This window comes from Adiantum capillus-veneris, chromosome 6 (genome assembly GCF_014529385.1).
Source record: "Adiantum capillus-veneris isolate H3 chromosome 6, ASM1452938v2, whole genome shotgun sequence".
Taxonomy (NCBI): domain Eukaryota; kingdom Viridiplantae; phylum Streptophyta; class Polypodiopsida; order Polypodiales; family Pteridaceae; genus Adiantum; species Adiantum capillus-veneris.
In genome coordinates this window covers 166,465,005-166,481,881 of record NC_140936.1, presented here as the reverse complement: position 1 = coordinate 166,481,881, position 16,877 = coordinate 166,465,005, and the positions used below count along the sequence as shown (strand labels likewise).

The 16,877-nt window shown below is 42.4% G+C and overlaps 1 protein-coding gene across 7 annotated transcripts in view; it reads left to right on the top strand.

Moving 5' to 3' along the window:
* Positions 1-8,180, top strand: part of LOC147456664 (protein TRIGALACTOSYLDIACYLGLYCEROL 2, chloroplastic-like) — a 54,428-nt gene extending 46,248 nt beyond the window's left edge. Inside the window, exons 4-7 of one of the 7 annotated variants that reach the window (XR_015188469.1) lie at positions 2,325-2,406; positions 6,759-6,889; positions 7,128-7,195; positions 7,925-8,180. Coding sequence is in view for 5 of the 7 variants with exons in the window: in XM_086515091.1 (XP_086371217.1) it covers positions 2,325-2,406; positions 6,759-6,857 (181 nt within the window). In the remaining 2 variants the exon portion in view is untranslated. Of the gene's footprint in view, positions 1-2,324; positions 2,407-6,758; positions 7,061-7,127; positions 7,671-7,924 lie in introns of those variants that run through there. The other 6 variants (XR_015188470.1, XM_086515091.1, XM_086515089.1 and 3 more) reach the window with 6 other exon arrangements.
* The last annotated feature ends 8,697 nt before the right edge of the window (positions 8,181-16,877 follow it).

Below are 16,877 nucleotides of genomic sequence, written 5' to 3'. Positions count from 1 at the left end.
TTACTTTACTTTAGGTTTTCACACACAGAGAGAACTTTGCATAGGTAACCTGCGACGGGAATTAACACTTAAAGCACACACACGGCTTGGAAGCTAGAATGCCCCGAGCAGACGTCGACAACATGTAGGCCCCATAATTGGTGCCCCTTTCGGTAGTTCTTTATTCTTTAAGAGGGTAAATTACAAAGAAGAGTCCTGGGAATTCTTTACATGTATCCAACTAGATACCACATGTTCTGGCAAAATTTCGGCAGCATAACAGCCCCAAAACTTGCCTGAAACAAATTCCTTTGCTGGAACTCATTTCCACTGACATAAACCCTCTGTTTTCTGCCCAAAAACAGTAAATACAGCACGCTGTATTTACTAGTTTTTGCCTGTTTTCAGCCCTAAACAGTCCCCAAACTGTCCTCTAACAGTGGGGCACTGTTCCCAATGGTTTTGGCATCCATATGGATGAAAAACAGTCCAAATTCAGCGCATAACCAACGGTGAAAACGCACCTGTATGGTGAGGTTATCACCCTCACCGGTGCCTGCTTTTGGAGCAACATTTAGCTACTCCTGTTCCTGCTCAGAGAGGCTCTTGCCTCAACAAAAGCGCATATGATCACACAACTGTACATGAGTCAAATGAAGAGCCCTCTTGAGGGGCATCACATTACTGTACGTAGGGAAGAGAGAGAGTAGTGTAAGGTGTGCAAGACACGACTTCTTGCACTACACTGTACATGAGAGGGAAAGCTTACAGTCAATAGCTCTTAACATGTGGAAAAAACTTGCAAATGAGCTCTCCCAGCTAGAAATTCAGCGCTAGCTCTTGCTGCATGAGGAAAGTTCATGAAAATGTGCCACTTGGCACGTTTACAAGCAATTTTCCGTTTCGGGGTTGCCGCTTAAAAATCTCCCGATTGGTTGCCCAATTGATTCTAAAATGTTCCCCTTGTCATTCCGGAGGTAATGACACGAACAAGTTTCATTGTCCATAATAGTAGTTCCCTGAATTTTAGGGGATGCTTTCGTTGGACTCCCACTGGTCATCTGACCATCTATCCCCATTGGGACTGCATCCAAAAATGCCATGTAGCCCAACTGTCGGGTACTTTCCTTTGGTGACCCCACCTTGGCATTGTGCCTTTATTGAGTTCACTTCCTAGTACCCACCAATTTGCTAAGTGCGACGGGGGGACCTACATGATCTTGAATTGAGCCTAGACATCCCTTTACCATATGAGTTCCAGTGCCGACCAACTTCCCGTCTGCAGTGAAACTACCGTTCACATTGGCCATACAATGTCCGACCATTTGTAACTTCAAAAAGAGGGTCTCAAAAATTAAACAAAAATCATTGGAAAGAAACCAACAACTAAGGTTAGCAATTGCCATGTCCTCGTGACATAGTTAATAGTTGCCACGTCCTCGTGACACTCACAGATGTGTAGGTGCATCTTAAAAAGGGGCAATCATTCTTATTTACTTCTGTTGACTAAAATGGACTTTATGATGATGGTATGTCGTTTCATTTGAGACACGTTACCTTCAATTATGTGATGCCTTATGTAAGTCGTATTTTGGGTGTGATGTCCTCCATCCATTGGATCATCTTGCATCTGGCTGCATGAAGTTAAGTTCTTGTATGGGTTGTTTCGAATGAATGATCTCGTATGACCCTTTTCACTAACCAACTCGCATCTTGGATTGGCTATGTTATTTGGGGAAGTTTTATCTAATGGCTAGAAATTTAGCCTTCATCATGCCTCCACATAATCCACCTCTACTAGGTAGGCCCAATGATTTTTTCACAAGTTCAAGTGACTTCCACATTGCCACTGGAAGCGCAAACAATTCATTTAGTGTTTGAAGTAATTTTGTTTCTTGTTTTGGCTTCATTGAAGCAAGCACTCTCAAGAGTCTCAAGAAGATTGTAAAGGGCTCTCTCAAATCAGTACTCCCAGCACCAATGTCTAATAAATGAGCATAACATGTTCCTGCTTTGTATTTCTTTCAGCGATAGGAAGTAGCAATATGCAAGGCTATGTTGGAAAGTAAATGATGGTTTCGACACCTTTTCTGTGCACGCGCGCACGCGCAGGCACACAGGCACACACCATGTACACGTATAGAGAGCACCTCCGCATTGCATGCATGTACATGCACCTACTTCTCTCTCTCCCATAAAAAGTTGACAATTGTTTTCACTAGGTGGAAGACGTGGTTGATGTGATATCTAGTGAAGTTTTTTTGGTAATTGTGAAGTTTGGTCCAAGGTTCTTTACCAGCTACTATTCAATAACAGTTTATGATTGTTTGTTATTTACCTTGAAGGATGTCCAAACTCACGTTGGAACATAAAAGATCTTTTTCCAACTCCATGGCCAATCTTGCAGCAACATTGAATGATATGGAGGTATGATCAATTGTGATTTCGCTTATTTGTTTCACCTCTGTGACTTGATATAGCTTCAGCAACTAGTACAGTGTCCTTCTCTCGTTCAGGTTTTTGTTTGAAACAAAGAAAACATCCCTCTTGACCAAGCTCTCAAAAAGGACTATTTTTTCTTGTCTCTGTTCTACCAGATCTAAGCTTTATAGGAGCCTTAGCCATGGACTTTGAGAATTAAGGCAGTTGTTTCAGAGATATTGATAGAGAAGAAGGGGAGAACTCATGATTGCCTGCCAAGAGAGAGGTTAGGCAGAAAGGAAACGGCTTACAAGAGGAAAAGTTTTACAAGTCAACATCTCAGAGAATAAGCTAACATTATCACATAGATTATGTTGCAAAGTATCAAATGATTTCTAAGACGGACATAACATGGAAAGGGTTCATGGGAAAAAAGTGTCTTCTTTTTTTGCAAGAAAAGAGATCCTTCCATTAGTTAATGAAAACTGCCCGAAGGCTACAATCCACCTTTACGAAAGAGGGCTACAACAGAAACATAGGGAGACTCTCCCCGTGAGAAAAAAAAATGTACAACGAGGGCTAAATCACGAGATGGGAGGAGGGAAAAACCTCACAGGTTGCGAGTAGTGCCATCTAGGCACACCGTGAACCATGGTGAAGAAAGGCCCTGGGCGCCATAGTTGCAAGAAAGCCTCTCGGCGCTCCCACATGCGGTTGGAGCTGCCCTGAAGTCTCTCAAACTGACCCTTAAGAGTGTATCAGCTCCAACCAGATGTCCCGAACAGTCTCTGCCGGTGAAACAGGCCAAGCCTCAAGATGCGGAAGCAACGGGCCCGGAAAATGAACCAGAGTGTCAGGCTGCAAATGAGCTCCCAACACCACTCTCTGTCACTGCACCACTTCTGAGGGATGAGCTCTGTGGAAAACTGTAGTGTAGGTCGACCCTCCTGGAGTACTATCATCCTGCTGGTGGATGCCAACTCAAAGTGGAGTGCTGGGCTGTGAGAGTGGACCAAGCTGTAGCACCCCAAGTGTACTGTCGGGTTGTAGAGAGGGCTGGCATCAGCCGAAGAACCCGAAGCCCAAACATGATGTGCCATGGGGCAGTCCCACAAACAATGTCTCTGACTCTCCACTGGATGGCCACAGGCCGCACATGCTGTCGAGAAGCCGCTATGTACCAACCAACTCCCAACGGCTATAGCCTTGTGCGCTACCAGCCAATGGAACATAGTAACTCTCCTCGGCTGCTTGCTGTCCCACAATCGCTCCCAAAAAACTGTCAAGAACTCAGCTGTGAGATTCTCCTCCTGCCAGTGAAGTGCAGCAGCTGGGCGAGCCTCTCTGTGTGTTGTCAGTATGTGTCGCCCCAAACGAGCTGTGCTGGAAAAAGGGAGTCCTTGGGTGGTCGGCTGAAGAGAAAGGATCTCACTAGAACCACTCTCCTCGGTCCCACTGCACTCGTGCCAGAGGCCGGCTCTCCCAAGCCCAAAGCCGCCCGTGTCCTGACTCAAGATCTGCTTGGTCAGGATCGATGACACAAGTCCTCCCACATATGCCCACAACTCTAATCCTCTGAAAACAGCACTCTGCAACCTGTGGCGCCTCTACTGAGACTTTTTGAAGCTGACCTCCCTTTGAACCTCAAAAAGCATGGGGGGCACTGTCTCTGAGCAAGCCCTAACTGCAATGAGGACCTCTAAGCGCATGGAGGCCCCCATCCACCTGGGAGCTGCGGCCTCTAAAGGGGCGTGCCACTCAGCTGGGATAGCCTCTGTAATATCCTTACACATGCTCTGTACCCCCCTCATGCCTCGTAACTGGCTGCTCTGAACCTCCTCCGGGAGGTGTAGCAAGTCACCGAACGTGCAAGCTGGATCCTCTGCCATGGGACCCCAAGAAACATGAGGCCTGCTGGCCACCAAGTGGCCTTTGTGTGTGCTAACCATGGGGTTCTAAACAAGTGGCTGTCTCAAGCGCTCCTCCATGCAAGTGGAGGACCTAAGCAGACTCGCGGCAAAGCGGTCCTGCTCATGCCAACTTTGCGCATCTCTATAAAAATCCACCTGATGAACGGGCTCTAAGGGCCGCCCGTATGAGGAACTCCAGCACGAATCTTATGTAGCAACAACTCCTTCCAGGGTGTCTCCCCTTGAAGAAATCCCCTGACCACCAGCTTCTCAAGGAGGGCTCTGCTCTGCCGTGCTGGGTCGATGATCGCTAGCCCTCCATGGGAACATGGTAAGGTGATGACGTGCCAGGATACTTTGGCCCTGGCCAATTAAGTGTCGCACCTAGACCACAAAAAGTTTCTGCTCAGCCTCTCCAGCTGGCTGATACAGGAACTCCAGAAGATCCAGCGAGACGTGATGGACCACATAGTAGTCAACAACACCTGGTTGGCCACTACAACTCTACCAGCCAAATAGAGCCGTGCAGAACTTCAATGTAACAGCTTCCTCCGAATAGATAGGAGGAGAGGGGAAGTCTGCTGCTCTCGAGATAGATCCAGGCCAACTTGACAGCCCGATATGGTATATAAATCCCTGGGGGAATCCACCTGAAGCCCTCGCCTGGTGACCAATCAAGCGTAGGAGCATTGCCAACCCAGAAAGCCATAGTCTTTGTCCAGTTGATCAGTGCCCCTAATGCACAACAAAACACCTCAAGAGCGTGCTCACACCTGTGCAGTTTGGCCTCATGGCCCTCCAAGTACATGCCTGATACGTCAGCAAACTCAGTGTCAAGCAACTCGTCTCCCCTAATAGGGAGCTCTAGACCACGCAAACCAACCTCCTATGAAGTCAAAAATCTACTCATTGCCTCAGCATAGAAGAGAAAGAAGAAGGGAGTTAGAGGGCAACCCTGTCTAACCGAACGCGTGAGCATGAAACATTCCCCTCTTCCCCCTACTAAGAGCACCTGACTGTGCGCACATCTGTAGAAAGCTGACACCCCCTCTGATCCAAGCGTCTTAGAAGCCCATCTGCGCAAGGTGCCCTCCAAGAAATCCTAGTCAACTCTATGGTAAGCCTTGTCAAAATCGAGAAGGAGTATCACAAGATCCTCTCCTCGGAGACGTGCGAGGGCCAACGCCTCCCAGAAGGTAAAGATGGTGTCAAGGATATAGCACTCCGTGACAAAACCGGTATGAGTCTCATGAACATTGCTCTCAAGTAGTGGCTGAATTCTCAAACTCAGAGCCTTTGCTAAGATTTTGTAGGCTGAGTTGTGATGGGTTGCCACTGCTGAGTCTCATTCAAGGAACCTCCCTCGAGAATAAGGTAAATCAGACCCTCACTCAAGCTATCAGGCATCTCTCCAGTATGCAAGATGTGCTGGTAGGTGCTACAAAGATCTGTACTCCAAGAAAAAACTGGGTGTCAAACCATCCTCCCCTTGGCAGCTACCTCGGGGAAGTGCCTTGAGGGCCTCATGGAGCTCCTCTGGCTGGAGAGGTTGGACCTACCCATGATGCTGATGTGGCTACTGGCGGGAGGCGGACGAGTGAGAGCAGGCTGCAGGACCATCAGCGTGGGCTAGAGGCTAGGCCTACCTGATTTACCATCTGCCAGACAACCTACAGGGTTTACCTTATCCACTCACGAGTTGCTGGGTGGGGGTGAGAGGTATCTCATCTTTTTGTATATAAAATTCAATTTACATCATTTATCTTCTTCATCATAGTGGTTATCAGTGTCTGTCATTGAGTCTGAGTCTAGAGTCACGCGGCACGTGGACCTGCACTATCTAGCCTCGACACCCCCTTGTGTCTGTGTAGCACAGAATGTGGTCTGGAGCTGAGTGCACAACCAGGTCGGGTCTGGTACTTTGGGTTTTTGTTGTAAATCGAGGCTTGAGTGAGCAGTTCTTGTGTCGTCTCTATCGCTAGTCTCTGTGTTCTGTTTTTTCACACAGTTTGAGTTATCACATTGCACTACATGTTATTGGGCTCTTGAGTGAGACTCTGAGCATACTGCTCTGAGGCTACCTGCTTCACGCAGAGCACCAGAATAGATATCTTCGCTACAGTACTACATCCTCATGTCTTGAAAACTCTTCATTAACTATGCATCCGTTTCTCAAAAGGACATGAACAATATTTACTTGCCTGCATATTTTCAGTTCCCTTAAAATACATAAGACGCTTTGTTTCTAGGAAGATGCAAGCTTTCTTGCCCATTACTTTCTCTTGATGAGGACCTTTTGTCCGTTTTGAGAGTGAGATTCTCAAGCTCTGTTGTGATGCCTGCCCTATCATCAGAAGATATAGTATAGGTTGAAGGCTATAATTTGGCCGTGTCCAAATTGATCACACATAGTTTCTCAAAATTAACATGATGTCGTTCATGATTCAGAGTACATCGGAGGAGCTTACGAACTTCTTTAAATCTGGAAAGAACCAGAAAAATATGAAGCATCTAGTTGAGTTGCTGAGTAGACTAGTTGATGGATGATACCAGGCATGTTCAGGAATTTTGTAATTCAGGTAGTTTCTCCATTAAAGCAGTCATATGGCTGCCTGAACTTGTTCCTGCATTCACATTAGAATCTTTTTGGACGAGCCTATATGCGAGACAAATATTTTCGTTGTGTGCAAGTAATTCTGACATTTTATTTTCCCTGAAATTATTGATTTTTTCCTTCTGAATGAGAAACATATCGGTATGGTGTCATTGGTTTCAAAACAATGCTGTGAGCTCATGTGGTTTTGAAACCTGAAACAGGTAGAATGTTTATGAAGAAATGGCAGGAATCAGCAAAACTGCATACGAAGTTGTAGAGTCTGTCCCAGGTCAAAGAAGTTTTTTCATGGCTTGCATATTAAAACCAGTGACATGGTTCACAGTTTTCTGAAGCTTTTGATCCATATGATTCTTTATATGCATCTTTTTAAGTTGCATTTATAGATGGAGTACTTTTGGCTTCTATTTAAATGCCCTTTTAAGGACCTACACATTTTGCAGGGGGAGAGTGGTAGATTTTTACCTGTGCTCTAACACACATCTGATTAGTTTTAGACATGATACTTTACGGAATTATGTTAATAACTTTGTTCTGAGGCAAGCTGTAAAAAGTATCATTTAAGCTTGCTATCAGGCAACCCTCAAGTATCTTGCTGATAGGGAAGCAAGTGCTAGCAACATTCGACGTATTACAATTAGTGCACCTTGTAGAAAGAATTGGCATTATTGTAAAAAAACCAGAATTGTAGGCGTGGTGCCAAATTTATGGCCGTCTTTTTTAATGGAATGATCTGGATAGTCAGACACCCCCTCATAGATATAAGATTTTCAATAGAACTAATTAATTAGTATATCTTTTAAAAAGACTCATGAATATAGGTTCATATGTACAATGTGCTCTGTACCGTGCAAGATGGTAACCCATCACATGGCTCTCCATTTGTAGCTATCACAAGGAAAAGGGTTGAAATTGATTATCATCATCTAATTTTCTGTCGCCACTCTGAATAACATGCATACATATGGATGTACACATATAAATTTGAGGTTTGTTGCAGGCTTCTTCCGTTTTTTATATCTGGCTCTTGGGGTGAGGTGTCTTCTTTGTCAAGATCCAGAGGAGTGGAATAGCAAAGTCTTTTCAGATTTTTTCAGATTTAAAGAAGTTCGTCAGAGATTTTTTCCAACTAACACTTTCAAAACCCTCTTGTAAGTTGGATTAAGGATTGTATGCTTCTCCTCATCTAGGATAATTCCTCGTATGCAAAAGACAACTCTTATGAATTTAAGCAATGGATGTTCCTCTTCTGCTCCATGGACTTCCTCTTGTGGTATCTAGGGGCCCTTCTAGGCTCTCTAAATGGTCCTCCTTTTGTACCTCCTCCTCCTCCATCTTTGGCATGAGCTTGGTTTGGTGTCGTTCGAACTCCATGCTACTTACCCGATCACTATCATCACTTGATTCAAACTCATCCTCATATGTATCTCTCAACTTCTCACATGCTTTTTGCAATTTGAAAACCTTCCTCCTATTAGAGCATGAACTATGTCTCCCCCCTTTATGTTCATCAAATCATCCATATGCACTCTTACAGTCATCCTAAAAGTCTTATAACTTCTCAAATGCTCTCTTCATTTCCTCATATGATGAAGCTTTATGCACTTTCTTGATGATTTTTTGAAATTTTGTGTACAAGTCAAAACATACACCACCTCTGTATCGCCTTTTGGACATTCAACAACAAATGGACATGCAACTTGTGGTCATAACTAAAACAAACTACACATTTTTCTTCTTCCCATTCCTAGCCCCTAGAAATGATGCATGACACCATTTTGAGACCGAGTAGGACATTGATCCGGAGACTCACGCATGTTGTCTCAGAATCCAAACCATGCCACTAGACAATTGCTCTGGTAATGTTAAAAGTATTCTCATTTAAATGTTCAATTTATATGGTTGGTAATGTTGGCAAAAAGTTAATAAAGTCAACCTCGCCCGCTTTTTTGACATCAAGTCGTAGTTAGCTTAATGTTTGATTTTCCTTCAATGCATCTCATCTTTGGTGTGAGGTTTGATGGTGTGGGAATAAATCTAGCATAAGGATTTTATTTTGATGCACAAACTGCCTTCATTGAACAATGATGTTACTGTATAATTGGGCTATAGTTGTGTGAAAATTTTCTTATGCCATCAAATTAAATGAGACAATGTTAAGAGACAATAGGGAGTCTATATGATGTGTGTGTGTGTGTGTGTGTGTGAGAGAGAGAGAGAGAGAGAGAGAGAGAGAGAGAGAGAGAGAGATGAGCACTTTGATTAGGATGCTTTTTTCCTTGTTTCTCTTTGATTTACAAGGAGTCAAGATCCTTCTCCTTGCCTCCTCTACATCTCAAATGGCAGATCACGCCCTCCTAGCACCCATCTTCTCAGCACCCTTCTCTACTTCCTTCAATCTGCCATAAATATTGGGTACCCCAAATCCATTCTCACATGCTATTGTAGGAAAAGGAACGGTGTCCCCTCAACTAGGAATACGGTTGAAGAAGAATCTTGAGAATGTAATCTTAGTACTCTAGCTCACTAACAAATCAGCTAGAGCCATGATAGAGAAGGGCCTCAAAGTGGAGTTCGAAGACCAACAAGGCCTTGTCAAAGACCCCAAGAACGCATGCAAGGACATAACCAAAGGCCAAAAGCAAGGAAAGCTCTACAATTTGGGAAATTCACCATTAACTTTTTTAGCCATAGGTGATGGGAACTTAGCCATGGTTACACCCACAAAGCTATGGCATAAAAGGTATGGACACCTTAGTTTCGACAACATGTACATGTCGAAGAACAAAGGGATGGTTTTGGGCATTCTTTTCGCTGAAGGGTGTTGTCTTGAGAAGAAATCTATGAGAAATTTCTAAAGTAGCAAGTTTAGGTCACTTGGGAATAAGTGACTTAATTGATTCATGCAAATGTGTGTGGGTCATCCCAAATAATTTTTTTGCGTGGGAAAACATACCATGTGAATTTCTTTCATCATTTTACTAGAAATAATTAGGTTTCCTTGATCAAATCCAAAGCTGAAGTGTTGGCTATTTTCAAGAGCTTTCACATGGTGGTTGAGATTGCTAAACACATGGTTGAGGTTGATGCTTAGAAGCATATTTTTATCTCTAGGCTAGGGAGAGAAAATGTTGGTTTGAACCTTGAATAGGCCACAAAATTAATAAGAATGTCAATGCTAGGGATAGAGATGTATAACAAGCTTTAGAACATTCACAAGCCACTAAGCTTTGTTTAGGGTTTTGATGGATCTTTTTTCAATAACAAAATGGCATATACATGGTCTCAAAATGGCATGTTTATTACTAGAAGTTCGTGTACAAGATAGTATGGGTGAGTAAGCGTCAAAAGCATTAGAAATGCTCACGTTAAGAAACATTTGTTTTCCATGATAAAATGGCTTGAAAAAATGATCCAAGAGTTATGATCACTAGGTCTCATAAGCAGAACACAAATTACCCAAAATTGCATGCATCAACTGTATTACAAGAGATGGGACCCTAGAAAGCTCTACACTAACCACATATTCTCCCAAAATGGAGGTCAACACCAAAATATGGGGAAAAAAATTATTCTAGGCCACAGTTGCCAAAGCATGCATTCAAATTTTATGAGGTTCAAATTAAATCAAATAAATCTCTCTCTCCCCCCCCCCCCCCAAAAAAAAAGAAAAAAAGAAAAAAAAGGTCAAGTAGCACAATATTCAGCCTCCTTTGAGCCCGTGTGTTTGTGTGTACCTAGGTGCATGCAAAGCATGCGTGACTAGTCATGATGTGCTTGCAGTGCTCTTGAAGCACTTGTAGAGCTCTATATTTTTCTTCGATTTCTTCTTGCTATTTCCTATATGCAGCCCAATAGTAGCATGATAATAAAAGGGTTTTAACTTCTTTGTTATGTTTGAATAACCGCATGAATTTTTTTGTATCTTTTTCATCTAGCCTCTCTCAATCTCCATAGGGCTAGCTAATTTGTGTAATCATATGCTTTTGAGAGTGAGGCTAGCACTGCATGATTTTAAAGACAAATTCAAGATTTGAATCACAAAAATTGTAAGTTATCAAGACTTCAAGGTTTGTGATTGTTCTAGTGTCCCTAGAGCCCTATCGTTAGTTGGGACAACTTATTAGACATGCCACATCATTAGTTTGTGACATACCCCCTCTTGAAAGAATTGTCATCGCACTTGATTCCTCGTCTGAAACAGACAAAGTCCATAAACTAGTTTAGTAGACACCGACTCTAAGTACCAATGCAGTAGACAAACACAAATCTAGCACTTGCCCAAAGACGACTTTGTTAGTGCACATTCACATCATATCAATCACATAAAAATTGATTCGAGATCTAAGACCATGATTCCTAGCAACATATTTAGCAATCGCATCTAGATCCACACCGGATCTCACTGATGTCGGATTAGCTAATTCTTATTGCGATCATGTCTATAGATTCTCAAAACGAAAATATTGTATTCATTTTGCTTGTCAATCCTGCACTCAAACAAAATCACATGAGAGAGTACACATCAATCAGATTCAAGTTTGGGAGTTCCCATTTTTAGTCTCCTTATATATAAAGTCATACATCAGAATACTGTCAGCACAGCAGTATCCCTGAAATCCAAAGGGAAATCAATGACTTTATTTCATCTAGGTAATTTGTGACAAAGGAGCAGAGTGACTCCCCTCTTGTGCTAATTGCGGAATCTTTCGGAATAGACGTAGCTAAGCCGAAAGCCTACAGGTAAAGTTCCAAAATCTGAGGAGTATCTGCTAGGTCCTCCTCCATCCACTTTGCATCCAATGCCGGATAGTTCTTGAATTTCACTAAGAACCGCCGAATCAATTTACCTTTTACTTTTCTTTCTTTATGGGCCATTATCTATTCTAGAACGAGTATCTCCTCTCTCTCTTCCACTTCAGGTTGCTCATCATGCTCCCCGTCAATTGGCACCTCACCCTTAACGGTTTTCAAGAGACTCATATGAAAAGCATTGTGTTGCGGGCAAATCACATCACCTATAAAGCTCGTAGATGCGTGAGCGCGTTTACTCCGTTTCGTGAGGAATGCTTGGCGTTGATGCGTAGCTCTTACCGAGCCTAGCACGATGGTGCAGTTGGATCTCCAATGCGATGAGCAAGTGGGGAGTAGCACCAAGATGAAGCTCACACACTCTCTCTTTCTCTCTTTCCGACGGAAGCTTAAAAGTGATTATGACTCTAAAAGTTCTTTTTACAAAATGACCTAGGTACCTTATATACTAAGGCTACCATAGGTTAAACCTAAAATAGACTTGAATGGATCAAATGGCTTTGTATGTACAATCAAGAAGTGCCATTTCACCTCGGTTTCTGCAACTAGACTAACTACTCATTACACATGATGTTTTTAACCATAATCTGTAGCATTTCATAACTCTCAAGAAATAAGACTTTGATACGGAAATTGAGTTATGACGTGTTGTTGACCCACGGTTCAACACTCCCCTCCTCCAAAGTCATGTCTTCCCTGACATGACCTGGTTGTCAATGTCGGTGCGGTGTTTGTTGTCGTTTTTGCCTTTGTTTGCTCCGTTGCTTGTACTTTTGTCAAACCACAACAAGAACTCTGATTCATGAAAATCATAATTGATGAAGAAATTTATGTCCTTCACATCCAAGCCCTGAGCTGCAACATTTGTTGCTGTCATTATAGGGCTATTGCCAAATATAAATTCAGAGATAACCCAATCTTGTTCAGCTTGACTCTTGTCATCATGGATAGATGAAGCTCCATCCATCACTTGCTCCAGCAAATATGTCAATTCTGAGTATTTGTGATTCTCAGAAACAACTTCTACAATCTGTAGAATTGACTGATTGGCTTTTAGATCTCGTGAGCCTCATCAAGGACAAGATATGTAGCCCTGCGAAGGTTGGTCTGTCTACCATTTGTGTATGCTCTTCTTCATTGGTGACTCCTTTGTTCCTGCATCAAGGTGATCAAAGTCCTATTTTCCAATGTTAGCTTTGTGTGCTTTGTAAATCATTATAATGCTTCTACTTGATACATGACTTAATTAAAGCCTGACAAACCCCAGTTAATTCCCCAAGTTATTAACTTGCTTCAAAAGGGATTTATCCGACATCATTTACGATAGATGACCATCTATGAGCTATCATTGTCCATTTGTCCCCAAAACTCATATACATGATGTACAAGGTATGCAAGTGGCTATCATTGCTTCAACTTTGGAAAAATTGCATCTTTGGCTAGCTAGGTTTTAAAAATAAAATAAAAATAAACCTTAGCTTGTATTCTCTGTTCATAGCCTCCTGACAAAGTTTGGGTTGATTTGGACTTGTATTTGGCTTTACAAGATAACTTTTTGGATTTCAGTCTCTAGAATGACTGATGGGCATCGCTGCTGGCACCTTCTGGTTGCTAAACACATGTAGAAGCAATGATGATGATAAGAATTTGGCTTGACCTTTGGTTGCTCTTGCAGACATCTATCACAATAGATGACTTGTAATGGAAATGGCTTATGAACATTGAGGATAGCGGAATTAAGAGAATTATAGTGAGAATTTTTATGAGAGTACTTTGAGAACATAGAGGGTGAACTTAATTAGTAGTAGCAACACAACCATTATACTTAATTAACTTGGCACGAACAATACTTTTACAAGAGAGTGAATTAGAGAACCTGACAACAGTTAAGGACCGAATTAATGTGGAGCCGATCCCCCCTCCAATAGGCTTTTGTAATAGAGAGAGACTTGGTACAATACAATCTTTGTGTTCCTTTTGTGACCTAGGTGGTGCAATGAAGATGGAAAGCTTCATGCATCATGAGCATAACATAAGCTTTGTAAAAGCATTAACCATCCCCGGTCTCAGTCCCAAAGCCTCAAACACCTTCAAAGGTGGAGAGAGCTAGCGGGGAATGAGGGTAGGGAACAAGAAGAAGAAACATTCATAGAAGAAAGAAAGAATTCCCCACTTATCATCACTCTTTTTGCTTAGCATAGCATAATAGCATAGTAATGAAGTGGACAAGCTTAAGCATTGAAGCATGGCTCTTGGTTGGATTTGCATTCCATAGCCAAGAGTGTTGGTGTAACATTTAATGGCCTAGTAACTTGTTTGTAGCAAAAAATAGCATGAACATAGTGAGCATTTCATTAGAATAGATTCCTAATGAGAATAACAAGAGTGCTTGGGTGGAGAGAGCAACAAAAAGTATAACACCTAGTTAGATAGCATGAACAATACTTCAAAAGAGAGAGAAATTAAGCAATTGAGAACATTTGAGGACGGATTTGCATGGAGCCGGTCCCCCCTCCAAAAGGCTTTGTATTATGGTTTCTCCCATCAAGAGAGACATTTTACAATACAATTCTTTGTGTTCCTTCAATACTAGCTAGTGCAATGAAGATGGAAACTTCAAGCACTAAGCAAAACACTTATCAAACACAACATCAATTCCCTCACGGTCTCAGAGCCAAGACCTCACACACCTTCGAAGATGGTGAGAGCTAGCAGGGTATGAGAGTAGATTGAGAGGAAGAAGGAGTAGTCTTACGAGAAAGATGTACATATTCTAACATAATCACTCATATTAGCATAGCTTAGCTTAGTAATTAGCATGGTAGAGGAGATGAGCATGCATTGAAGCTTGGCTCTTGGTTGGATTTGCATCACAAAGCCAAGAGCTGTTGGTGTAGGTCTCTCTTCTCACAAGCTTGGAGTCGGTGGTAAGCTTTCCATTAAAGCTTGAGAAGGAGAGAGAGAGTCTTCTTGCTCCACACATAGATTGTGTGTGTGTGTGAGTGTGTGTGTCAATAATGCCTTGCAAAAATCATCCCCCTCTCTCTCTCTTGGTCGACCCCTCTTGCTATTTGCTCATGCTACAACCCTATTGGACCTCCCCAGGCCTAGCCAATGGAAATTAAGCAGCATAAGTGATAGCCTTTTGACATGTGTCCCTCTTTCCCCTTTTGTGAGAGATTTTTCTAATTAACTAATGCAACTAAACTCTCAATGGACCCCTTTTTCTCCTGGCCAATAGGAATCAGGCAAGCCATTGGGCTGCTGAATGCTCATTGGACCCCTTAGGAGACTGTCCAATAGTCTTATAGAGATCTTAATTCCTATTCGTTCTTTTATTAAGTGTTTTTGGATTAATTAGACTAGATTTACTCTAGCCTAATTCTTATTGGTCCACCTCCAAGGCCATCCAATAGGATCTTTCCCCTACACAAGCTTCCCCTTGTGTACAAGGGAAGCTTGTGTGTGTGTGTGAGTTTCTCTCTCATCCCCTACTTCTTGGGCTCGCCCCCTCCTTTGTAGGGCTTGAGAAATAATTTTAGGACACACACAAAGCATCCAATTTCCCTAGGCTTTTGACCTTTGGACACAACCTTTGAATTTTTGGAATCTTAGCATTTTGGAAGTCTTAATGGGCTGAACCTTAGGGTCTTTTAAGCCCATTGTTGCACCTTGCTCTTTTGCAGATGGCCCCCCCTTTGGATCCCTACTGTGACAGGTTTGCTAGCTTAACCAATATTCTAGTTTTTTCTCGCCTCGCACTTCCCCATATTAAATGATCAGTTTAACATGAGAAAATCATTCAGGAGAATTAGATATTGATTATTATGACATTACCAAGGGAAGCTTGTGTGTGTGTGTGTGTGTGTGTGTGTGTGTGTGTGTGTGTGTGTGTGTGTGTGTGTGTGTGTGTGTGTGTGTGTGTGTGTGTGTGAGTTTCTCTCTCATCCGCTACTTCTTGGGCTCGCCTCCTCCTTTGTAGGGCTTGAGAAAGACTTTTAGGACACACAAAAGCATCCAATTTCCCTAGGCTTTTGACCCAATGGACACAACCTTTGAATTTTGGAACCTTAGCATTTTGGAAGTCTTAATGGGCTGAACCTTAGGGTCTTTTAAGCCCATTGTTGCACCTTGCTCTTTTGCAGATGGCCCCCACTTTGGATCCCTATTTTCTCTCCTTTGGATCCCTACTGTGGCCGGTCTGCTAGCTTAACCAATATTCTAGCTTTTTCTCCCTTGGCACTTCCCCATATTAAATGATCAGTTTAACATGAGAAAATCCATTTAGGAGAATTAGATATTGATTATTATGACATTACCTCTCTCTTGAAATCATAGTCGTCCTCGACTACGGGGTAGAGAAGACAAAGCATATTCATTAGTCCTTTTTCCTAGCGGGTAGAGGATCCCTATGTTACCCTACGACATCATTCCAGAATGGATGACTAGTCCATTTGGCGCTTGAGAACGTAAGTTTCCGCAAGCATGTTTGCACATTAGTCCTATCAATCTTCCATAGTAGAGCGACAAGCTCTACTTGGTGTTTGGGAGACGTCGTCTCCGCAAACTTGATCTAAGCATGCATACTACTTCATTTTTGTGCACAATAAAGAAAAAGAGAGTCTTATAAGACAAAAACTTTGTTTGTTTTTAACATTTGTACATTTGCTTACTCTAGGGAAGCATTGTAAGCATGGACAAGGTTTAGGTTATCCTTTAATTGTATGCCTTGCATCCATCTAGCATATTCAAAAGGATAATTCTTAAACTTTATAAAATATCGTCGGATAGTCTTACCGCCTCTTAGTACCTTGTCTTCATGTCGGAGAATGGGCTGGGGCTATAGCACCTCTTCTTGGTCCTTGATCTCTGGTGGGTCTTCAATAGTAGGTTCTTGAGGTGGCTCTCCTTTGTAAGGCTTTAATAGGCTCACATGAAAAGCATTGTGTATGAGCCAATGGCTGGGAAACTTGAATTGATAGGCCATCTCATTGATTGGCCTAAGAATCTGTAAGGGACCATAGTACCTTTTTGCTAACTTAGCATAGTACTTTTGGTGTCCCGTAGGATTCTTGTACATTTAATGGCCTAGTAACTTGTGTGTAGCGGAAAATAGCATGAACATAGTGAGCATTTCATTA